This window comes from Scedosporium apiospermum, assembly GCF_000732125.1.
Source record: "Scedosporium apiospermum strain IHEM 14462 chromosome Unknown SEQ_SAPIO_0089, whole genome shotgun sequence".
Classification (NCBI taxonomy): Eukaryota; Fungi; Ascomycota; class Sordariomycetes; order Microascales; family Microascaceae; genus Scedosporium; species Scedosporium apiospermum.
In genome coordinates, this window is record NW_015971790.1 from 285,080 (window position 1) to 309,126 (window position 24,047).

The 24,047-nt window shown below is 50.2% G+C and overlaps 4 protein-coding genes and 3 pseudogenes across 4 annotated transcripts; 2 read left to right on the forward strand and 5 right to left on the reverse strand.

Annotated features, from left to right (window-relative positions):
* Nucleotides 1-2,655: 2,655 nt before the first annotated feature.
* On the forward strand, nucleotides 2,656-2,868 carry SAPIO_CDS3789 (annotated as a pseudogene; the record flags this gene model as incomplete).
* Nucleotides 2,869-4,372: 1,504 nt separating this feature from the next.
* On the reverse strand, nucleotides 4,373-4,725 carry SAPIO_CDS3790 (Uncharacterized protein; the record flags this gene model as incomplete). Its single annotated transcript, XM_016786507.1, has 2 exons — nucleotides 4,373-4,471; nucleotides 4,534-4,725. The coding sequence occupies 2 exons, from the start codon at nucleotides 4,723-4,725 to the stop codon at nucleotides 4,373-4,375; spliced, it is 291 nt and encodes a 96-aa protein (XP_016643850.1).
* A 2,478-nt stretch (nucleotides 4,726-7,203) lies between these two features.
* On the reverse strand, nucleotides 7,204-9,003 carry SAPIO_CDS3791 (uncharacterized protein; the record flags this gene model as incomplete). Its single annotated transcript, XM_016786508.1, has 10 exons — nucleotides 7,204-7,246; nucleotides 7,319-7,401; nucleotides 7,475-7,811; nucleotides 7,909-8,133; nucleotides 8,235-8,275; nucleotides 8,350-8,413; nucleotides 8,485-8,526; nucleotides 8,595-8,688; nucleotides 8,772-8,790; nucleotides 8,875-9,003. 10 exons carry the CDS (start codon nucleotides 9,001-9,003, stop codon nucleotides 7,204-7,206), a joined length of 1,077 nt encoding a protein of 358 aa, XP_016643851.1.
* Nucleotides 9,004-10,597: 1,594 nt separating this feature from the next.
* On the reverse strand, nucleotides 10,598-13,336 carry SAPIO_CDS3792 (Uncharacterized protein; the record flags this gene model as incomplete). The annotated part of the gene is made up of 2 exons (XM_016786509.1): nucleotides 10,598-12,993; nucleotides 13,057-13,336. 2 exons carry the CDS (start codon nucleotides 13,334-13,336, stop codon nucleotides 10,598-10,600), a joined length of 2,676 nt encoding a protein of 891 aa, XP_016643852.1.
* An 893-nt stretch (nucleotides 13,337-14,229) lies between these two features.
* SAPIO_CDS3793 lies at nucleotides 14,230-15,048 on the reverse strand (annotated as a pseudogene; the record flags this gene model as incomplete).
* Nucleotides 15,049-18,144: 3,096 nt separating this feature from the next.
* Nucleotides 18,145-21,708, reverse strand: SAPIO_CDS3794 (annotated as a pseudogene; the record flags this gene model as incomplete).
* A 429-nt stretch (nucleotides 21,709-22,137) lies between these two features.
* On the forward strand, nucleotides 22,138-23,965 carry SAPIO_CDS3795 (uncharacterized protein; the record flags this gene model as incomplete). The annotated part of the gene is made up of 4 exons (XM_016786510.1): nucleotides 22,138-22,353; nucleotides 22,904-23,025; nucleotides 23,156-23,275; nucleotides 23,362-23,965. 4 exons carry the CDS (start codon nucleotides 22,138-22,140, stop codon nucleotides 23,963-23,965), a joined length of 1,062 nt encoding a protein of 353 aa, XP_016643853.1.
* Between the last annotated feature and the right edge of the window lie 82 nt (nucleotides 23,966-24,047).

Consider the following 24,047-nt stretch of genomic DNA (forward strand, 5'->3'; position numbering starts at 1 on the left):
TGTTGAAAGCCTTAAACCAAATGACAGCGCCTAAAGGAGTGTATCGTGGGCTAACCCCCCCAATCGCCGAAATGTGATACAGAGCGGGTTATGACCTGCTTCAAGTGCAATTTTCGAATTGGTCCTTGCAAAACTCCTCAGAGGAGGAGCTGCCGATACCGCCGGTGAAACACATGTTAGCCGCGTCGGCACAGCAAATCCTGCATTGGCGCTTGGCATTCCCCTTTCCCGGAAGGGAGTCGCAATGCTGGCTGCATGCAGTTTGGGCATTAGAGACAGCGGTGTTTTCGCCGGCTAGAAAACCGCAAGTTTTTTTCGGAGGGCACTCGGGTTGTACGGCTGCTGCATACGATGCCGACAGCAGCGCTGCAACGGATATTAATATCGTCTTGTATACGCGGGGAGACTTAATACTTACCAATAAGGCTGGCAATCTTCATAGTGTTCAACTGGTCTTGGGGGCTGGGACTAAAGTCAGGAGTGTGAGGGTAGGAAGGTCTTCTTTACAGAACTGGCAGGGTTTGCAGTTCAATGATGGAAGAGGGGACGAATTACCAGGTTTTTATACCCAGATTCCGCCCTAGAGCCTTCCAATTTTCACATGTTAAGCGGCTTCAAGAACATATCGGCAGAGCAATGTTATGCACGGGAGGTCGCAATGAGTTTCGCTGTAAGTTTGAACTGCTTACAGGCAGGGGAGAGACAGTTTCTAAGCTGGAGCATGGTCACGCTCCCTAACAAACGTCCATCATTGCCCGTGCATGTAACTGGGCCACGTACTCAACATGTCAGAGGCTTGCCATCTATAGAGGTTTCATGCCTTTTACCTCAGTTGATATGATAGCTTCAAATTGTCATGACAGAATCTCCAGGTCATTCTCGACCAAAGCTAGGCTAATTCAATATCGGTGCGTCACGCATCATTTTTTTTTTTTTTTTTAAAAAAAAAAAAAAAAAAAAAAAAAAAAAAGGTGTATACACGCGACTTTAGTCATCATTGCGAAAGGGGCGGTTTATTATTGCAGAGGGTTGGTTCCCTCGATATGCGAAGGCAAATAATAAAGATTCGGAATGTCACTCGTATTGGCTTGGCCTTGTACAAACTTAGACTTTGGAATATAAACACACTCATTTCCAATCAGCTAATTTACCAACCATCATTATTTTTTCAGGGTTTAACTAGCCTCCCAGAGTGCATAATGCGGCTCACTTTCTGGTGAGTGCTAAATTAACTCTGGTTGTATCGGCAGATCCAATCAGAACCAGACAGTGCTGCTCGAGACAACGTGGCGGCCAGCTGTGGGGAGCCATAAGTTTCCACGTCGGTCTTAAGTTCCGTTTTGAACACAGTCATTATACGTATTCATAACGAAAGTATAGTCATGTAGGGATACGGGCTCCATAGTGTTTATCATCAGGGCTACAAACATTGCAGATATTGTCCTGTTTCTATCCTGGAAATCATCAGTGAAGTGTATGAGACTTCCTTCACGGTTTAGAGAGGGTGAGGGTTTTGGGGGCTGGGAATGATTGGGGTTGAGTATCTATTTCAAATTCGCTTGCAAACGACGATTTGATGGTATCGAGCCTGCACCTAGTCCTTTGATCAAGGATTGGCCTGTTTCCGATGGCAGTGCTTGGGCAGAGCCTGGCCACACAAATGTGTGGTGAACTGGTTGTTGAAGGAGACTGTGGGAGAGAAGGCCCCCATTTAGCTACGAGAATATCATTTGAAGTCAATGATACCCACGGCATCTCTTCCCGCAGAATATTACACTGTTCTATCTAATAGATACTTGATTCAGAAACGTCTGTCCTCTGTCCTGTTCTGCTGTTCATTCCCAAGAAGCAGTACTTCGTCCCGGTGGCGGTGGCGGTGCACAGCATTGCATATTGGGAAATCTCCTTCAACATGGCTGTTCTTTATGCACCTCGACTTATCTTGGCCTGGGCGGTTCCAGTGTCAGAAGTACGAGAGGAACATCGCGTTTCGCCTCGCATCCTCCTCCCCTCCATTGTCAGTTGCTGACGCGCCCAGGTCAAGTTTGTTAACCTGGGATTAGTAAACATTCTTAATAACTGTAAAACGCTGCCTAATCAGGAAGCGTTCAATTGTTGGGAAAAGAGGGGGTTGAAAACTTCGATTCTCCATCACGATTCACCACCACCAAGACTGATTTCCAACAGGACTAACTGCTTGGATCCATTGGAAAATCAATAAAACCAATGTGATCCCATCATTCCTCTATTTTCACCAGATTTAGCGTATTTGATTCCCTTTCTTTCTTAACTCTTTCGACCCCTGTTCAATCTAGGCGGCTTCGAAGAGCCGTTTCGAGCTGGCGAGTCTCAGTCGAAGACGCTATTTGTTTTGGCACCGTCCCTCTCATCTAAGGAAAACCTTTCCTGGAATCCACAACGTTTTGTTTATTCCTTCACGACCTCCTCCTTCACGAGCCAGCGAAACGGATCAATTGGCGACGATGATGTCGCTTCCTTCCCCAACCCTGTCATTCGGCGTCGACTCCTCCTACCTTCTCCGTTGCCGGCCCATCGATTACGATTACCACATTCGGCGAGACCTTCGACCTCAACATCGTTCCTGCCCCCGCTCGAGGATGCGGCTGGTGGAACTCTTGGAGAAGAGGAACAACGATGCCAAGGAAAGCGCCGAAAATATGGCAGTACCTCCAAAAGCAGGTCAAGGTCCTCGAGGAATTGACTAGCAAGCTGAGCGATCGGGCAGCGGAGGACGGGGAGGAGGCCAAGAAGTACAACCTCGTTGCCATGCGGGTCGCGTTTGTGGCCACGGGGCCATGGCGCTCCTCTACGTTGAGCTTGTCTGTTGTTTCGCTGGAAAGGGCCTGATGGCTGCGATGGCTCTCCTAGGCGTTTCTTGCTTCGTTGTGGCTGTTCTGGTTGCACTGGAACAATGGCGGTAAAAAGGATCAAGGAGTGGATCGTATTGAGAGCATTGGAGGCCAACAACCGATCTTTTTTTTTTCTTTTTTTTTTCTTCTTCTTCTTCTTCTTCTTCTTCTTCTTCTTCTTCATCATCATCATCATCATCATCATCTTCATCTTCGCTGGGTCGTTTTCGGTTCTTGCGGGGGGGGGTTGTTTTTCTGGTCTTTTTGTGTCTAGAGGGAATCAAGGGCGGGGGTTTCCCGGGGTGGGCGGTTTCCTTCTCTTTTGTGAGGTTTTTGGTCTATTTTGCTTTCCTTCTTTTTTCCGTCTTCTTTCGTGTGGGTTTTGGTCTTTGAGATGGTAGAAATTGTCCAGGAGTATGGTCGTTCCTTATCAATATGAGGTTGAGTTTGTGGTGTTGTGAGAAATTGGAGGCTGCCTGATGCCCAGTGATATCTGTTGGATTGCTCCGTGTTTTCAGTTCGTCCATCTTACAAACACGTTAATTTTGCTGTCCGAAACCAGTTTTGAAATGGCCACACTTCTTTTGGACAGCGGATAACCTCCGCTCACTTATAGAGACATCTCGTTTTCTCGAGGATATTTCGACTTCCTTCCACTCAGTGCTTGCTTTCGCCATCCTAACTCTTATTTCCGCCCAACAGAAGGTTTTCTACATTTTCCATTGCTCTCCCCGACTCCCCCCTACTCGCGCTTTACATCCTCCTTTGCTATCCTGACCTCTTCCTGAAGTGATTCGATTGCCAAGTTCTCAAACTCTAGCTCTCGGTGCACAAGTTGCATGTCGATATTTTCTTGTTCCAGTGCCCGTATAACCTCTGTCTCTACTTCTTGCCATCTGAGTCTGTCCTCTTCTTTGCTCTTTATCCTGTCTTTATCATCGTCTTTGTGGTCTTGGCTGCGTAGCTAAGCCGCTGAGGGCGGAGTCTTCCTAACCTTGGTTTGCGTTGGAGCGTTTTCCTGGGGTCGACGATCTGCTTCGTGTTTTCCGGTGCCGTTCCGAAGAGGGGGTGAATGCATGATACCCCTCTTCGGCTCTCGAGGTCGCCAGGTATATCGAACGGTTTTTTCTTGTTGTCATTCCACAAGCTACGGCTGCCACATCCTGACTCATGCCAGCTGCTCTACGCACCAACACAGTACTAACATAGGAAATAGTAAGAATGCGAAGCTGAAGAGAAGACGTATAGATTCAAGGATGAATTAACTCTTATGACTAGGGGATGAGTGTCCCCTTGTGAAGAACATCAATGTCCTCTTCATTACCCAGATGTTGGGCAGACAAAACCGGCAACACTATCACTGACTGTAGAGGAAGGCGGGGGTGTAGGGAGTGCTTTTATTGAAGAGATCTAGTTCTAGCTAGTCTGAGGAACGCAACTTCTGTAGGCTTGCGCTGCTCCCTGATATAAGGTGGTGCTACTGTAGGCAGTGTAGGATAACCTCACTGGCCAGGGAACCTGAAGCCAGGGGGAACACAGTAGGGGCTCAAGCTTGGCCGGAAGAACACACACGAAGTGCCGGGAGGGCAAGTACCAGCAACCTAGAAGCATTTCATCAGTATATTTCTTTACGGTGAGACTGTCAAGACATGAAACTACTTACCACGAACTGGCCCGAGACATCGCAGACTTGCCAGCCTCTGGCATCTGCAGTGCAAGCATAAGTGCCAGGCGTGCAGGCCGCCGGAGAGGGCGTCGGAGAGGCCGTCGGAGAGGCCGTCGGAGGCCTGGCGTCGTCGGGAGCGGCGGCAGCGACGGCGGCTAAGGCGATGATGACGGCGGGGATGAACTTCATGATTGCGGTGGCTTTCGAGATGGTAAAAGAGTCGATGTGATTGTCTGGTTGTTGAGAATGTTGTTCTGGTTGCAGGGTTGGGTGAGTGCTGGTGGTAGTGAATAAGAAATTCAATAAATCTTTGAGGATGAATAACGGCATATTTATATCCGAATATAGACTGTAGATTCGCAGTCCATCAGGACTTCCCTAGAGGGTTCCTCGCATGGTTTGTGATGCGGAGGGATCGGCCGGACAGATTGCTGTATTTCGCATCATACGAGAGGATGGCTTTCTTCGGTTGTAAGAGGTATGACTGTCGCTCACGTATGAGATTGCTGGTGCTGTTCCAAATCCTAGTCGCTGAATCTCCATATAATTCTCCATTCCACGTACGTGCCCTCTCGCGTACCTGTGTATGTGCGCCTCTCTCTTAAACGGCCTGCCGGTCTCTCTCAACCGTTGCATGACTCTCGGCAGTCCGTTAATCCGGATACCTGGACTATCATATCACTTCACATATACTGTGGTTAGCCTAGAATAGGTCGGGAGCTATTCTATCTAACATTTGTCATGTCAAAAAAGGACATCCGCAACGCGGGGCGAGGCTTGACTCTTCGGATCTTCACAAAGGTCTAAGGCATCAGCTAAGAAGACGGTCTTCCCCATACTAGTAACCACTCGCATTCCCCAGCCTATACGCTGCGCCTCTATGGACTACCTCTTCTTCGGCGGGGCTCTGATCCCTCCGATTTGCATGTCTCATTAAGCAACCCTCAAAGTGAGGTGCCGCAATCTTTCTTTCCCTATGTGCGTTGCTGGCATTGCAATTGAGTTAGCTGATTTAGCCGGCTGCTTTGACATTACTCTATCACGTCGTCTCAGACTCGTCATTGTGTCGTGATACCAAAGGTTGATCAATGTTCCTGTCCGAGACCTAGAAACCTCCTGGCGGAGCTCTCCAGCAATAAACCAGCATGGCACTGGTAGTGAGACGGTGCCGGAGGTGTGATCGGTTGCAAGGGCACCTTATGGATTTTTCCAAGTCTAGACTCTACAGTAGTGGCACCAGGGCCGGCGTGGGACGGAAAAAGAAATCTTCAGAGCAAGAGGGACGTTGGCGGAAAACGGTGTCTTGGTCTGCTTCCTTTAAGTTGTTCAAGTTCGCAAGCATTAACTTCTATGGAAGTTTCCCGTATTACCCCGCTCAATCAGCTCATTCGGTTCGGTTTCTTTCGAAGATGGTTCAGTTCTGATTCCGGGGAACTTCTATTCCCTCTTTTTGTCTTACAGTATCCTCACCGTCATTCCACCTGACCGTCCCCTTCTGTTGGGTGCGTCCCTGTTTAAATTCTTCGTATTGGACTGAGTTGATGGACAGTTCCGACATCCGCGAGTACTGTCTAAGGGCCCGCATTGGTTTTCTGCGGGTTCTGGCTGCTGGCCATGGGTCATTCATTCTTGTTTCTATTTTTGTTTTTTCCTTAATGATGTCTCAACTAGGCTGCACTAGCCTGTCTCACTTCGATTATATGATCACAGACGATCCGTCTCACTGTGATTAAATGACCACATTAATACGATGTATGAATGGCCGTAACATTGGAGAGGGCGAGAGGCACTCCGTGAGACCTATATCGAGACCTCCGTGGGTGTTACGACATTGAAAGCCAGTAACACATGTCGTGCCTTTTGAATACTATGGATGCAACACTATGCTACTCTCTGGCATCAGGACCCCGCTGATTGAGAGGCAAATCGCCACTCGAGTAGAGCGAAGGAAGAATGGGAAAGGTACCTAATCAAAGAGCGAAGATATCCAGATGCAAGTAAACTAGGATTACGCCGAGTCGGCACGCTCGAATGATATCATAAGAGACGTCGATTTTGAGGCCCTATCTTTAGGTCCACGGTATAGGAGCATCCGCTCGCCAGAGAGCTCTACGCAGATGGAGCCTGACTCATACACTAGGAAAGAAGGAGGAGAGGGTGGGGAGGAAGAAAAGGAAAGGGGGGGAGCGGTTGGGGTCTCTGTTCGTTTCACGAGCGACATTGAAAGCAAGAGGGAAGGACGCGAAGAAGAGGCCCGAGTATCAGACACTGAGGAACCCACTGCCGTCAATCGTAGAAAATCCGCTATTTGCCTAACAGTTCTCGCCATGTCCAGCTTCGTTTCGAACAAAATGAAAGCCGGTGTCATCGAGGGGACGCTGCACACTCGATAGGGATCGCAAATTCTTCGTTCAAGGCCGGGCGCGTAAAAAGTTCAATGCTCTCTCTAGAATATTTTGATCATAACCGAGGCTCCTCAAGCTCTACATGTGGGCTCTCAATGCTATGCGCAATAAAGAAGATACAACTTTATTCAATGGAAATGCTTGTAATTAGTCCATGATCTCGGGTGGACTGGTTGGTAACTGCCCAATTAATTAAGCCCATTTCTCTATAAAGACTCTATCAGCCCTGTCAACCAACCATGCCCTTGGCACTCTCGAGTGCCTACGCGGTAGTTTCATCCGCCTTCTGGGCGTCAATGATGAGCCTATGCGAGTTAGTACTTGTGCGTTTTAAAGAATGTAATCGAGGCCGGCTAATGTACTAGGAGGGCCCTTACATATCTATATAGGAGTGAATGCCATCGTCGGTAACCTCTTTCCGAAGCTCGGCGAGGTACAGCTGGGCCTGTTCATACGACCACTACCCATCAAGAGTTAGTTAATATCCCGCAGTCGTAAAATTCAATGCGAAAATCCCTCTTTCATAGACCTACGCCCAAGGCATCTGTCAAGCCTTTTATGGAAAAGCCCTCGAGCCCTTGAAGCAGGAACAGCCTATTCCAAGCACCCCACTGCTTCAGCTCTTTGTCTTTCGGCCACGTTCCGATGGGTATCTTTAACCTCCATTCATGAACGTTAACAAAGCCTGCTTCTCGGATCAAGTCTCCGGCCGTCTCGGCTATATCGAATGGCCGTCCAATGGCTTCTCCAATTTGTTTGAACACTTGTATCCATCTCCTTTGTGCTGAGCCTGGAGGTAATGTATCGTCGTCGCATTGCGCTACGCCGGAGAGCTCAACATGCTCAATCCACGCTCCAGGTTTAAGATGTCTATAATGATCTTTGGTTAGATGTTGCGTGTTCTAGCCACATCTTCGATACGCCCCGTTTCTTTGGAGCCTCGAGACTCAAGAGGGGCCGGGCATACTTCAGAACCTTCTTATAGAACGCGACCCAATCTGGAACGCAACCACTCATTGACCGAATGTGGACCAAGTCAAAATAGTTCTTAGGGTAGGTCCATCTCTTGTTGATGTCATCAACCTCAAATCTACAGTTGGGTGGTACAAAGGGTGGCTGGATGGGTGAAAGATCAACGCCAATGACCTCGACTTCAGGATGTTCGTCGGCGAACTCGCTACGCACCGCCACTCTGTTAGAGCAATAAAACGGGGGGAAAGCAGAGGAGGGGAAAATAGGAGGAAGAGGAAGCAGGGAAGAACCCTTTTCGGATGGGGCTGTACAGCCACTTACATTGCCCACACTCCTGTTCCGCAACCTACGTCAAGGACGTGCTAGAGCAGATTCATTGGAAGTGTTAGCACCCATGAGAACACTCCACCAAAGTCGGGGTTCTTAAATATCGTACCTGCAGGTTTTCATCTGGGGCCAATGTAAGCCTGCCTTCTAGTACAATGCGATACATCTCGTGACTGTGAGGCGAGTCAGACAAAGACGGATGAAAGAGACCGCTTGTGTGAGGAGAGTTGGCAATAGGACTCACACCATATCTTCCGCCTCTTGTTGTCGTTCGTCATTCGGGGCCCTGCAAGCGATTCTCTGGTCAGGACCGTGCAAATAAAACTAGCCGGATTAATTGTCGCGAAAGTATACCAGTATGTGCCTTCCTCGAAGGCGTGGTACCGTCGGCCATATTCCCATTTGTAATTAAAGATCGAAGACTTGAGCGACAATGTATCGGTCACAGCTCTTGCTCGTTAGGCAGTTAGCAGCCATCAGGAAACACGATACTATCACGAAGTAGTCGGCTGGGGAGGGGGCCCAACCTACAATGAGGGATCTGCAGAGTCTGTGTTCGCCTTGTCCTAAAGGTGACATGCTGGGATGAGAACAGTCCTTTAACGCAGGGTTACACACGAGAGACACAACGTACCACCTCAATTGGTGCCGTCAACCTGTCGAGGTTGTCAAGTTGTCTCCCTGTCGTGGGCGATGACGCCTTTGGGGAGGTGGGGGTCGGGTCAATCTCCATCGATTCCGGAGGCGCCCTGGGGCTGCTCATTTTTTTTTTTGGCGCCGGGGACCCAGGCTCTCTAGGTGCGAGATTGTTACCAGTTTAATACATATATTTAATGGGGTGATCGTCAGCGCGGAGACTCGAGTTGAAGAGGCTCGAGTTCAAGTGCATCCCCAGCATGAAGAATTTCGCGGGAAAGGGAGAAGGCGGGGGACCCGTTCTTCAGGCATGCATCCTATTTCCACCTCAGCACATACGTGGCTGGGCATGATAGGGCTTGATCGATGGCGAAACAGGCGGAGATGTGTGGTGGAGTGGAGCACTGCAGCACTGGAGCCCCATGATGGATCGACAATGACTTCGCATATCTCTTCCCCGCCCGCCGGGACACACATCAATTGATCAACCCCTGCGAGGTGCAGGGGTACCAATGGTATGGTTGCCCCAAACTTTATTATCGTCACCGCTCTTATTGTAGTGACTTTCGTTGCCTTCTTCGCCTAACTCTATTATGAAGACTAGGTTTATATTCTATTGTGGCTAAAGTCTAGTGCTAAACAGTGGCAACTACGGTCTACTCTATCTTCTTAAGCAATTTGCAGCCTATCGATGAGCACAGATCCACTGTCTTCTTTGTTGGTTTTAACCTGTGGCCTTCCTAGGATGCATTTTAAAAGATTATATCTAACGAGATACGTCATCGATGGACTCTCGCCGTAGATGATGTACTTTCTCATTGTCATCGTTGTATTAGACCGTCCCTCCATCGTCTATGGTAAAAGGTAAGATTATCAGGTTGCCATCGGCTGTGTTCCTCATGCCACCCAACCATCGGATCTACCACCACATATAATTGAAAAGCGGGCAGTGGGAGGATCGGCTGCTGAAGAGTCTAGTATAAATTATTGATCGGGGCATATGAGGACTTCGACCTGTGGACGAAGTTGTGGGTTTGTAACAGAAGGCACAAGGGAGATACCCCGGCCCACAGGGACACGAAGGAACCACCCATCACTGCATCCTCGGAGGAATAATGAACTGAGGCCTTATAGCCCTGGATCAAAATCTGGGTCCGTATCGGGTAGCTCCAGGTGATTCACCTCTACGAGCGCTCGTGTCAAGAGTCATACGTTCGAAACCGTGAAATTGTTTGAAAGGAAAAATAGTTTTTTTCTCCCAAACTACAGACTCGAATCTATTTTTCTATCATTTCCTCGATAAATTAGTAAATATACATCCCGCTAACAATTCTATACTCTCGTATCTTCAGTATAACGAACGATAAGCATTACCTCTGAGGCTTTATAGTACCAGCCCGGTACTTTAGGAATCGTAAGGAACGGGGCCACTAGTAAGGACGACGTGATGTTCTACAAATCTGGCTGGTGATTTACAATGGCCGTCTATTCTTTGGTCATGAACCGCTACTATTATATTAGTCTTAGTTATTATTTACCTAACTATATTACGAAGGTTATATTCGACTATAGCTAGAGTCTAGTGTTAAATAGTGGGAGTTATGTTTACTCTTGTCTTCTAGAGCAATTTGCAGCCGTCCGTGAGCACACGGTGATCCCCAGTATTAGATTGTATTCATCGTTGGCTGATCTCCAAGGATATGGCTACCGGGGCCGAACTGCTAGGCAAGCAAAAGGCTCTCGACAGTCGAATGCGGCTGCTGCTTTCGCCGAGTTCTCTTCCACTCTCCAGTATCATCCCAACTCTTGCCTTCAGGTCTCTGGGCGGGTGGGAGCAATTTCCCATCTTGGTTTTCATCGTCGTCACCACCGCGCCGGCGGACATACGCCTGGTCAAAATCAATCTTCATCACCCGCCCTGTCTCCTGGCACCATGTCAAGTTGCCGTTACTCTCTTCATCCCGGTCTTCCAGACCCACCGCCCACAGCTCGTCCAAGGTCCGCGCCGTCTCCCGGTCCAAGTCGATGTCGCGAATTCCCGGAAGCTTGTGCAGCTTCGACGAATAGAGCGGGATACCGGCATATGACATCAGCAGCATATGCGTCACAAGGGTGCAGTTCAGCATGGGGTAAGGTAGAAGCAGCTGAATCAGGCCAAGACAGACAGGGATCAGCAGGCCCTGCTGGCCGGAAAGCCGGTCGTAGACGCCAACTTCGCGGGACAGCCGGTGGCGGTCGAAGGACTGGACCCCTTTCGCAACAAAGGTGTATCCGTACCCTGTCACCGTGATCTTGAAGAGACAGCCAATCGCGCCGGAAAAGCCCTTATCGATAAAACATTCGCAGTCCCGCTCGGCGTTGTCCAGAAGCTGGGTTTGGACGAGTTTGCAAAGCGTGCTCCGCGTGATGGCATGAGTTGTTTGATGCCGGGAATCTGTGTAACGACGAAGCGCTTGCAAGTGCAGTACAACGTTCGGACAGTTGTAATCGACTTCCTCTTCGCGGACGAGACTTCGCAGGCAAGCCTGTGTGCAGTATGGGCGGATTGGTTGAAAGGACGACGGGTCAAACGGACCCGGAAGAGACGGCATGGGAGAGCGTCTGATGGAGTCTTGGTGCAAAGCAACCCGCCGCTGTTTACGATGGGTTTGGTCGCCATCATCTGCCGGATGGTCTGACGCGGATCGTTGCCGCTTTAACGGGGATGGCACCCGTGGTCTGTGCGCCGGAGGGTGAAGACGGCCACGCTCTAAGGTACTGGCGCCAGCGCCTGCATCGCCGTCAGTTCTCCTCTCATCATCTCCGTCATCGTCATCTTCACGGCGCCTGCGCCGTCCCTGGCTGCTATCCCGACTTCGTGGAGTGGCGGAAGAGGACACCACCGACGTCGCGTCATCCGTAAGGGAAGGTGGAAGTTTGGGGAATGGGGCTAGTTGTGATATGTTGATGCTCCTCCGGCGTGCCGGTTCGGATGTAGATTCAAACGCGAGCAGACATAGGCCACACAACTCGGAGATGGCGAGGTGGTCGATGCCGTTGCTCTCAGGGTCGGCAACATCGTTATCGTCCCTTGGCCTCCGCCGGCCAAACTGTGGGAAGAGCGCAGTGTAGTATAGGAGGGTAGTGGGATCATCCCGCGACACCCGCAAAAAGGAAAGTGTCTCCCCCGTCGCCATGTAGCCAAATTCGATCCCGGACGTAATCATGTAGTGGAAGGTCTGCGTCAGCGCGCGGGCAAAAAAAACCTGCCCAGGGGGGCCAACGGAAGAGCGGAACGACGCCGGTTGATTTGCCTCCTGCGTCATGTCTTGCGCAGCAGGGCTGGAGTTAGCATCCTTCGCCAGTTGGACCATAAAGTCTTCAGCCATAGGACCCCGCAGATAGAGAGAAACGGTGCCAGCACGCAGACGATGTGTGGCTTTGTGTTCGCCAAGCGTCACGCGATGTACCGTCCGAATTTCGTTGCCATCCCCGTTATCACCCCTGTCTCCAGTAGCGTCTCCGGCGGTTTCGACTGGCGGGACAGAAACATTCGCGCAAAGCACAAGGCAGTCCGGCTGGGTCTTGCGTGGCAGCTTGGGGGTGGCGTTGTCGTCCCAACTATCGTTATTGCTGTCTGTGTCTGCGTTGGAGAAGCTGCTCGGCCGAGGTTGCCAACCAATCGTGCGGTTGTCAAATAAGAGCTTCTGCGTGTTTCCACTGGCGTTTAGGTAGGCGTTAATAATTCTTTGGGTAGGTTTCTGCAATGTCTCGTGCAGAAAATAAGATGTTTTCATCTCGTTGATGAAGGATTCTGACTGCAGAAACTCGTCCGGAAGCTCCTCGAGCAGACCTCTTTCAGTGAAGTCTACCTCGGCAACAGAGGGGAAGAGTCTTTGGGTGCCGACAGTCGCCTGAATGCGTGCAAAGGCAGCTCCGATGAGATTTGGAAAGTCGCACCAGGCGCGCATTTTCAAGGGATAGTATTTTCCAAAGATGTTTGTCCGACCAGATGTAGTGGACTTCGACTTCTCACCCTCCGAAAGAGTCGGGACGGAATTAGCGGCACGAGGGAGCAAACGACATAAGTGGAAGTTGAGACGGTTTATCTGGACAAGATAATCGTTTAGGCATTGATCTGTCCTGTCCAATCAGCAGGTGGGCGGCGGATAGAAAATTAGGCTAGATTGTGTAGTTATACCAAGTTGGATACGCGCGTGCTCTTCTTTCTCCTGTCGGAGAGCAGCAAGGGCAGCAGCAGTATCTTGCTGGGCTTCAGCAGCGCGGAGTTCGGCCTGTTCTCGTCGGTGCTGTTCCTCTTCGCGACGACGCTGCTCATTCTGCACAAGGGTCTCCGCATCTTCGCGGCGGCGTTGTTCCTCTTCGCGGCGGCGCTGTTCGTTCCATGCACGAGCCTCCGCATCTTCCCTGCGGCGTTTCTCTCTTTCGAGCTCCCGCCTCAGTTGCTCGATCTCATCCATCGTCGCCCGATAAAATGTAAGAGGGCGAGGAGCGATGCTAGCATTGGTGAAACCCCCAAACAGAAAGTGAGGGTCATGCACGTGATGAGAGTCACGTGCACTGCGCCAAGGACCATGGTCAATATCTCGACCCATCATCTCAGTCAAAGACATAAAATCTGTAAATAACGGCAGCAGGTGTGACGAGTCTGGGGAAGAAAAGAAAAGGGAAAAAATAATAGAGAAGGTAAATGCTCTATATACACACGATTCTGTGCAGCCTATGCCAGGCAGCACCGCCCACCAGTTCCTTCTTTTCCGATTATGTTTCTCTCGCCTCTGTTGTGCCTTCCCTCCCATGCAGCCAGTTTTCGTCGGATTCTCGATTGCAGGGCAGGAGCCGCCGAGCCTAGAATCGACAAGGGCGGGCAGATAACCGACAGAGAGCAACTGCCGCTCCAACTTAGCAATCAAACTATCCCAGCTCATCGGGGGTCCAGAGGAACCAGGCTTTTACGTTAAATATATATGAGGCCCTTTTCAGACGGGGCATGTGGGTGGAAGCATGTTGGGGAAGTGACATTCTTGTTGTCACCCATTCCGATAACTCGTATTGAAGTAAATCTAGGTGGAAGGCGTGATGGGACTGCAGAACCTAGTGTAAACTAAGACGAACTAAGACGAACCACAAGTGTGATTCCGGACAGAAGTAGGCAAGCCGAAGCCGAGATAGACCTGATCAAGTGTGGGCAAAAGATGAGGGAGGTTAAGAGAGAAAAAAACAAAAAAGACCCAAAAAAAGAAAGAAGAAAACAAGAAACAAGAAAAAAAAAAAAGAATTTACTATGTACATATATACCTAGAAAGCTAAACGTTCTGCACCTATTCATAAGAGGGTGTGTCTCAGAATTGAGTTAGATGAGAGCCCCGCGGAGTTCCTGAGCAAACTGTTCCGGGTGCAGTGCATAGCCGAGATGGCCACCAGGTAGTTCCAAGATATTTAACCCAAACTCCTTGGCCAGGACGGTATTCGGAAGATAAGGAAAACACTCGCGGGATTCACGACCTCCGGCAAGGATAAGCCGATCAGAAAATGCAGCAAGCGCGGTGACATCAAGGTCAGCAGATGTATACTGTCGCACTTCGTGCTCATACCAGTACTCGAGGTTTTGGAGGTTTCGTTCACTGCCGTTGCTGCTACTTGCGCGTTCCCTCCACTGTCCAGCTTCTTCCCGACTCAGCACCCCGGTAACAAACTTGAACATTCCTGCTTCCAGGCCGTCTTTGCGGTAAGTTTCGTAAACATCGACGAAGAATGCTCGCCATTTTGACGCCTCTGAATCGGGAAGCAGATTCACGGCCGGCGGCTCGTGTGCGATCAAGGTGCGAACTACCGAGGGATGGCGAATCAGAAGCTCGAGTGCGACAACGGCTCCTGAGCTAGTACCGAAGACGATAGCCGGCGAATTTGACAGGTGCTGGATCAAGCGTCGGGCGTCATCGGCGTCGGTCTCGAGCCGGACTTCGTAGTTTTGGAGCCCGAGAAGTTGACTGCGAGAAAATCCACGACGATCGTACACCACAACGGTGAAGCGCTCGGTCAGGGGTTGCAGAATTTGTTCGAAGACTTTCCCGTCCCCGTTCGCTCCGGGAATCAGGAGCAGAAGCGGCCCTTCCCCTCCTACCTCGTAGTATAGGGAAGCGCCAGGGACATCGAGGTGGCCTTTATTCATGCCTGCGGCTTTGGATAGAAATTATATCAACTGGACTGCGGACGAAAAGCGGGTGTTGAAGTCGGCGTTATGCTTCGAGCGGGAGTACAGAGGGTATCAACGCATTTATAATCAGAATCGTCAGATCACCATGCAACACGCCGTAAAGAAAAGGTAGGGTAAGCCGGCGTTCATATTCGACCGAATCGCAGGGGAGGAGTCCCTTTGCAAGACAACTACCAGCATTCCGTCATTTCAGTCTTGTGTTAGGTGATAATCAGAATACACGAACATATAGTCAGGATAAGGAATGAATACCGAGTGATCCGGAGCCGTGGGATGTCGGCCGTGAGGAACTATAGAGAAAAGCGAAGATACCAATCGATCTCAGAGTTCAAGGAGGTTCACAAGGGCAGCCCACACATATAAACGGGAGCGAGCAAGGCGTAGAATCGGTTTAGATAGGCCGCTCGAGAACCAGTAAAGTTTATGATCGCCAACGTCTTCTTTATTCGCTGGCAGAGGGATATTTGGAATATCCGTTACGTCTCCTCCACTTATTACGCCCAATCGACCTTGACATGCTCAAATAATCTCAAGGTCAGAAGAAAATAGCTATAATGGTAAAAGGATTATTGCTTGCCTATTATTTTGCCCCTACTTGTCACCAGGGAGGATTGACCTCCTTATTCCTGACAGAACGACTACATCGACAACACCCCAGGACGCAAAATCGCTGACCATCTCAAGAAGCTCTGATCTTTAGTGTAGCAACAACGCTTCCTGTTCAGGAAGTCGCACATCTCCACGCGGTCAACGCCAACATCTTGGCCCCACTGGCGGCAGTACTGCTCACACTTGGCTGCGCAGAACCAACTGCAGTCGCTGGAGTGGTAGCAAGGGGTGCGAGCCTCGAGCTGGGGAAAGGGTCAAGAGTACTCGGTCGTAGGGTTGTCTAGGACACCAGTGAAGATGGTGGCGATGAATACAAAGGCGGAGGCCCTCATTTCTTTTTTAGTTATGGTGATGTGTTGTAATTAATTGGGCTTATCTGTGGCTTTGGCGTGGTTAGTCACTATACTGTCACTGCACTTTTTGGGCACAACTGACTGGAGAGAAAGCTTGCTGTGAGCTGCATGAGAGAAGCACTGCTTGCTCGTTTGACTCCTAGAATACGAGATGATTGGTGATGCTAGCCACGGTTGTGAACTCTGTTATAGGCAAAGCAAGATCGTCCAATCCATCAAGAACTTTCTCTCTATAGTTATAGTCTATGACACCCCCTAATCACCGTGTTTTAATTGCTTCTTCTGCGCAACCATCTTCCGCCTTCGTTGTGTGCAGAGGCGACCGGTGTGAGGCCTGCTCACTCTCCCAGGTGGCTCGTCAGGCCTCCCAAGGGAGAAGTGGGTGGTGCAAAAGCAGCAGGCTCTCCCTCCTATCTATGTAGCCGCAAAGAAAGATCTAGCCGAGTGATCAGGCCGTGAACCACTCCACGTTCAGTGTCCACTCCGCCGAAAAGCAAATCCCATCAACAACCAGGCGTTAGGGAGATGTCCTCGCGTCCCTTCTTGGGGTTGGTCTTGTACTTGATGTTCCCCATTTCGTAAATGTCTAGGTTTTCAAGCTCAGAGCGCCGTGCGAGGCAGGGTATTAGCGAGTCGGCGAAGCAGCTTCTATGTAAGGCAAGCTTCGCGAGATAGATGAATAGATTAAATACTCACCGCCAGGGCTGCACAGAATCAGTCATCAAGATAAAATCCATCAAGGAATCGGTAGGGAACCCCTCTCGTGATGAAAAGAAGGGCCTGGGGAGATTCTTCAAATGAGGGGATCCTAAAAGCACAGTAAGAGATTACCTCGTAAAACGACCACTCGGTCAATTATCCCAGGCATTTAGAACTCTGGCTCCGAGACGACTGGCAGATCACTAGTTGCACACTGCGTGCACCCAAAGGCCGCTCTGCTCCTCTGCAGGCGAGATGGTGTCGAGAGGTTCCTTCACCCTTTCAGCTTACAGCTTTTAAAGCGAGGCCGCCATGAATGGGTGGGACAAGACGCAGCTGGAAAGTGGATCGGTTCGTAACACCATCGTCGATGAAACCTAAATATATCCAGAGGAGGCGAAGAAGTATCAATGAGGAGAAGGAGTGGACATCCCAGACGATTATAATAGGCCGGGGTTAGTTTCACCGCGGGGGGAAGCTCGAATCGCACTATAGCTTCGTGAATTTTCTCCCCAAAAACAATATAATAACTATACTTCCCACTCGCTTACTGGAAAAATTGAAGACGTTATATCCAGACCTTCCCGAATCTACTCGGGGCGGGGGCTTGATGTCGTCTAGGCTTTGGACCTTGGGTAGACTATGCAGTAAGGATTTAAAGAGATTGACGCCATCACTCGTAGAGGAAGTCTCATACTCTAGGTACTGGGCCCACTTCAAAGGAACCTGATTCGTTCGCGGTACATTAATAGTAAGTCGCACAAAGAAAGAGAAGGCAATAGAAGCGGACAAGAGGGCTGTAGCAGAATGGAGCGAGAGAAGTGGGAAGGAGGAAATGAATGAAGAATAGTGAGGATGGAAGGAAAGAGAGGGTTAGTGCTCATCAACCGAGGCTGGGGGAGGGGTGGGATGGCGGAGTTGGCAGGGTGGGTGGTGCGTGTAAGTCTTGCCAGGTACCACCCACTATTAGAGATTGGAATCAGCCCCTGCTCTAGCTATTTATGCGTTGAAAATTTTACGAACTTTGAAACAACCATGTACGTGCAGTTAGTTAATGATGTTGAACTAACCATACACGAAATGATCCCTGTGATCGAGGACCATATCCTAACCTTTTCCTTGGTGCAGGCCTGGAGGTATGGGGGTTTGCGAGCCTCGATGTCCCTGATGGGGGCTGAGATGGTACCCTCGGCGACATCGGCGTCAATCTCACCCCCAAAGGAGTGGCAGACATTCGCAAGGGTGGCTAGGTTAGGTGTGATTGTTTATATAGCGTTGACATACTACTTTGACATACTACTTGCTACTTCTTAAAGGATATTAAATTCGGGTAGAAAGACGAATAAAATGACGTTTTACAGAGCTAGGTAGTGCAGAGCATATCTATCTGTCAGTAATTATTACTATCGGTCTTCGATTGCTCTCCCTCGGTTTTCTTCATCTTGAGATCGACGCCCTGGAACGCGTGCTTAAGCATCTCGTACCCCGAGCTCTTGACCATAAGCGATCCATTTCCAACCAGTGTGAATCCAGCCCAGAAGTAAGAGTGCTTAAGGTCCATGGCCTTCGCTCCCTCCTCGGTCCTCAGCGACTCAATGGCGATGACTAGCTTCTTCCTCCCGTTCTTCACGAACTGGTTCGGATTTTGGCCCCTTTCTTCCCACTTATCCCACCCCTCAATGAAATTGCTAAGGATTTTGATCGTCTCTTCTGTTGACAGGCCGTACAGAATCTTCGTCGCGTTGTGCCAAGCTTCCGCAAGCGTGGGTGTATCCAGGAGTACGAGAAGGGTCAGGTAGAAGAGGTACATGTGGATCATCGTTGCGACGTCGTTGACTTCCCATAGCGCGCCGATGTAAGCGTTGGCTCCGGCGGCGAGTAGGGCATGCGAAAAGCCCTGGATATCTCCCGAGTCGGAGGTGTGCCCACGACTACTCAGACAGGCACTGAAGACGACGAGAGAGACTTCTGTGCGGACAGCAAGCATGTCGAGAACTCGGAACCGGTCTTTCAGATGAATCACTGAGTTGAAGGCGTAATTTGGATCTGTTTGGCCGTGGGTACAGATGTGGAGGAATTCCGAGTCCCTCAAGAGATCCTGGAACTGCGCTGTATCAACGGTCTTGGCATTGAGTGGTGATGTCCCCATCATATTGGCCAGAAGCATTGCTTCTATCCCCGCCATGGGCAACGGTTTCATACCCGTCTCTATTTGATCGGCCAGACCGCCGGGTCTTGCTATGACCGTATTCTGTAGCTGCCTATGGGAGCTTGACTCGCCTGCCCGCCACCTGCGCAGATGCCGTAAGGCAGTGAGACTAGGGACATGCGTGACTTGTCTCTGCAAGCCGAGATAGTTACCCCGGTACAGAAGAGCTCCGACAGGGATCCGCAAAAGGTCTCCCGAAAGGACGAAACAGACGTGATTTCTCTTGTCAATGCAGACCTCGAAGGGCCTGACTAGGAGGTTACTCAAAGTAGCGCTCGTAGACTCAAGATTTGCTTTCAGTTGTTCACCATCCTTTGCTCCTCTGTCCAAGAGGGCATCGAGATAGGTAAGCACCAAGGTTTTGACGACACTAGGAGTTGCAGTCTCTTTGTAAGACGCGACTATCACCCCGGTGTGGTCAATCGCCATAATTGTCAGGCCCCGTTCGGAAAGTCCAGTGTAAATGACAATGGCGTCTTGGGGAATGGCTCCATATAATTCTCTTTCTGTATGCGGGAAGAACTTCTCTCGAAAATGCACCTTATCGCACGTATTTTTGCCCTGTCCGCCCCATATATGAGAGTTCCAGTCATCTTTCTCCGGCTCTAGAAGCCGCATCTCCATATCTTCTTCCGCCGTGAGGTTCTTTTTAGCCTGAAGCTCGACCCATGCTTGGTATTTATATCGAGATTTGACGGAGCCTGGCTGTGCCTTGTTTTTCCAAATATACTCAACCTTAGAAGATTCTAGGAAAAGCACAGCATCATCAAAGTGATGACGTGGATTAGCTGTGTAATCAACCTCCCAAGCGAACATGCGGAAAATATCAGGATCGAAACGAGGATCGTTTGTCGCCTCTAGCTTTGTTACGGTCGGCTGATCTCGCTGCCACCTGAGGGCACGATGGACCAAACACCCGAAAAGAAGATTCACTTCAGATAGTTCCCACAACTCTCGGCGCGACTCTTGCTCCGGATGTGCATCTCGATAGAATATTACGAACATCCAGCTTTGCAAAAAATACTGCATCGCGAGGTTGTAGGCCTCTTCTTTCTCATGGACCAGACCCGCGAATAAACATCTCTGCCAAGGCCATAGATGAGTGTAAGATCCAACAGATGTGAAGTATCCAGGTGAAGCTTCGTCGAGCAGCCCCATGAGCTGTTTGGCCCTTTTCCACTCGTTTGCCTTGACACAGGCTATGAAGATAAGCTCAAGAGAGTCTAATTTCCGCCTGTCTATGTAGCGTTGGAGTTCCATCATGGGACTGTCTCCGAAGAGAGTATAAAGTTGATCTGTGGTGTCATGATTGTCAATAGTTGAAAGGAGGTCTATTGCGTGACGCTCTTCCCCATACTTGATGGCGATGTCTATCCGGAAACACTTTGCTTCCAGACTCTGTGCCCTAGTGACTTTGGCGTTGAACAGAAACTCTTTCAAGGCAGTATTAGCGCTGAGAAGATTACCCTCGTGAACGTGACGTTTGTGGCGAAGAACGGCCGTTCCCCCAAGTATATATATATCCTGAAGCTCCCTCCACTTCCTCGTTTGTGGATCATCGGAGAGGTTAGATATCAGATCTAGCATCTCCTGGGTCTTCTGGTCCGGAAAGGCCGCTGGGTTACCCACACGAGAATCGATGGCAATGGTAGCGGCGACAGTGGCTTTGAGGAAATGTAGACATATTGTAAATCCCGTTGGGGTGAGGGACGCGGGTGGGTATCGAAGCCTGTCGGTCGACGAAAACACTAGGCACTGAGATGCGAGCTCCATATATCTATCCTTCAAGTGACCCATCCAAATCGAGGCCCCACGGATGAAGCCCGATGAGAGCCACATATCTGCTTGTACAAGCATGATCTCGAACCACAATGTCCGAAAGACGCTCATCGACTTGATAATCTGTCTTGCAACCTCCATGGAGGCATTCGCCCGGACAGCGTCTCCAACGTGATACCGGAAGTAGAGACCTTGTCTCCAGCCCAGGAGGCCGAGACAGAGTCCGAGGACATGATTGCCAGATTTCTCGGTCCATCGGCCTAGTTCCCGAGCGGCGAGTCGAGCCTCTACGGTGACACTCTGAGAAAGAAGTAGATGCCCATGCACAACTTGGACCAATTGTGTGTCCCCAGAGCGATTGGCCTGGGCCAAGGCCGTTTCTAAATGGTTTGCGACATTGGCTTGGTCGTGTTGATAGGACCAGTAGTGTTTGGTGGAAGACCCTTTCATGATGAGACAGCATGCCTGGCGTAATGCAATCGACGCAAGGCCTCGGGCCGATTCTGCCCTGGAAAAAGACTGACTAGCCTTCTCAAAACATATTGCTGCTGCTTCCACGGAGGCCAAAGGCTTTGTATCACCAAAATCAATTATGGCGCGTTGATTGGCGCGTTGGGGCTGTTGGGGAGGTTGAAATTGTGTTGATTTCTCGGGGCTCTGCGGGTGGTGTTGTAAGGTCAAGGGAAAACGGTTTATCGCATTGCGAACCTGGCCCCCGCCCGAGTGGGGCTCTTGATGGGCCATTTCCGCCGGTCTAGGTGAGGTTCTTTGCTCCTCCTGGTCTGGATAGATCTCATCGACGTGGAAAATCCTGCTATCACCCCCGTACCCGTCATGGCCGTCGGAGAGATCAAAGTTCAGGGCAGCGAGAGATGTGAATGCAGGAGAGGCGTTATGGTCACCTCTAATCAACCAATAAAGGCCCTCGCCTGTGTCATCGCCCATGGATGCGTATATCGATCTCATCTTCTCAAGATGAGCATAGCATTCGGGAGATCCCTGGACATGACATATCTCATATAACTGCAAACTTATATAAGCAGCGACCGCGGGCATACCGATCTGGACGGCTAGAGTGCGGAGCCCAACGAGAGATTTCTTCGACATCGCAAGGATTCTGAAATTCTCTTCATACTGGGGCTGGTGCTCTGCAGAGCCTTTCGAATTCAAGTTTACTCGACGAGCTCTCTTCCGGATTAGATGGTCGATGCGACAGAGCTCCTCGATAATTCGAAACTCCGTCATATCCATCAGAGATACACTTTTGCCGGCTCTCTGTTTGCAGAAATCGAGGGCCTTTCTAGAGACATCTACTGAATTCTCGTTGTGCCAAGTTACCATCGTTGGTCCATCGAGGTTGGAAGACCTATATAGCCGTGGATGGTGTCTCCAATTATGGAGAAGGGCGGTATATGCCTGGGCGCGGAAGGCCCATCTCTCTCCGTAGTGCTCATTGTGGGCAAGACAGTCAAGGTGCTTCGCGGCAACATTGATATCTCCGGACAACAGATGCCAAAGAGCCCACGAGAGGATCAACGAAGCAGTATCATCCAAGACGACAAGCGAGACCTGACGCTGGCGTTCCTCAAGTCTGCTTCGGATGGAATGCAGGTCCGCTCGAAGGTCATCGTAGAAAATCGAACCGCCGAACAGATTACACGTCTCCTTGAAGTCCATTGGAATGAATAGTAGATCTATGTAGCGACTGAAAGGTAGCAGTAAGGAGTAAAAGAGGACTTGGTGGAGAGACTCCTTAGGATGGATGCTCGCCGAATTGGCAAGACGTTAAGAAGAAGGTTAAGCTGAGCCCCCCTCTTTAGTTTTCAGCTTTTGCCAAAGAATGTACAGCCCCAATGGCTGGAAGCCACACCACAAGACCAGTAACAGCGAGCAAGAGACAAGGCGTAGATTCTTAGAGGAATCCGGTTGGTTGTAGCTGAGTCGGAAACCAAGCCACCTTGCTAAAAGCGGGGTAGGACACGGAAGAGATTGGGTTTTTGTCTGAAGGCATAAGCACATACGAAGTAGAGCTTCATTCTTTATTAAATGCTCATTCTCTAGTTTGCGTATTTATGGATGAGAAGCGCCTATTTGCGCCGCCCTCAACACCTAGGTCTTGCGAATAATGATTGACCAGATTTGAATCGCTATGGCACCACAGGAGAGCTTCACTTATTTTTGTTACAAGGAAGGATTCGACCCCAACCTTCTTCGTCTTGGGACGCTGGTTTTAGATTACGCCAATCCGCGGACAAAGAAGCCATATGTTCATCGGGAGGTCAAGTAAGCCGCAGTTCGAGTCATGCCTGGAAGAGCAGGGAAGTTAACTGGATGCCACCTGAAGAGAACTGTTTGACCCTCCGCCCCAAGCTACAGCCGACGAGCGGCCAATCTGCTATCTTTCCCATACCAGGGAGAAGAGCTTCGGGATTGGAGTTGGTCTTCAGCCCCTGCTCGAGCTAGAAAACTCGCATCGAGCGGCCGCGACCCATCTGGTGGTTGGAAAGAACGGGTCCAAGGTTGAGCTGATCGAGTAAGTAGATGCGAGACTGGATACTACAGCAAACAGACGACGATTCACAAAAGCGCAATAGTCTCCGATAAACTAACTTCGGACAGCCCTGATGCTTTCTTCGGACAGGTCTTGGCTGAGAACGAGGCCCGCATTTGGCTCCAAACCCGCCTGTCCGTAGCCCACAAGCTCAAGGCCCTGTACAAGAATCTCGTTAGTGCCCCGAAGATCTGGATGCTTACCGGGATCTATTTGATAGAGGACGCGGTAACCTTTTCTGTCACCTCCAAGTCAAGCTCGGGCACCCTAGCCGGATCCGACCCACTCGCCGAGTGCACAGGCATAGCAGCGCTGCTGGGTGTGTCCCGCGGCGCGAAGGTCAGTCTTGGGGAGAAGCTTGAGGCGCTGGCAGGCACGCAGATACTTGGGAAGAGAGTATGGGCTTCGCAGTGGAAGCAGGTCCACGCGAGATACGCTCTGGGTTCGTCATCGTTGCTGGCAGCCACCTACAACTTGCGCCTGTTGGACATTTGGGGTATTGGGACACAAAGAGGCTCGGGAGATGGAGACATTTTTGCGCAAGTCAGCATGTGTGACGGCCAGGATCCAGAAAGCTGGGCCGCTGAGGAGGGTAAGGTGGAGTACAGCGAAGACGTGTGGAAGGTGTTCATGGCGGAGGTGGATGGGCTGTTAGATGATTTAGAGGAGTAAGCAGCAGCATGCTCTTCTGAGCCGGCTGGAACCACTTAATACCTCATCCATGTATTAAATTTGCCCCGTACCAGACAGAAAA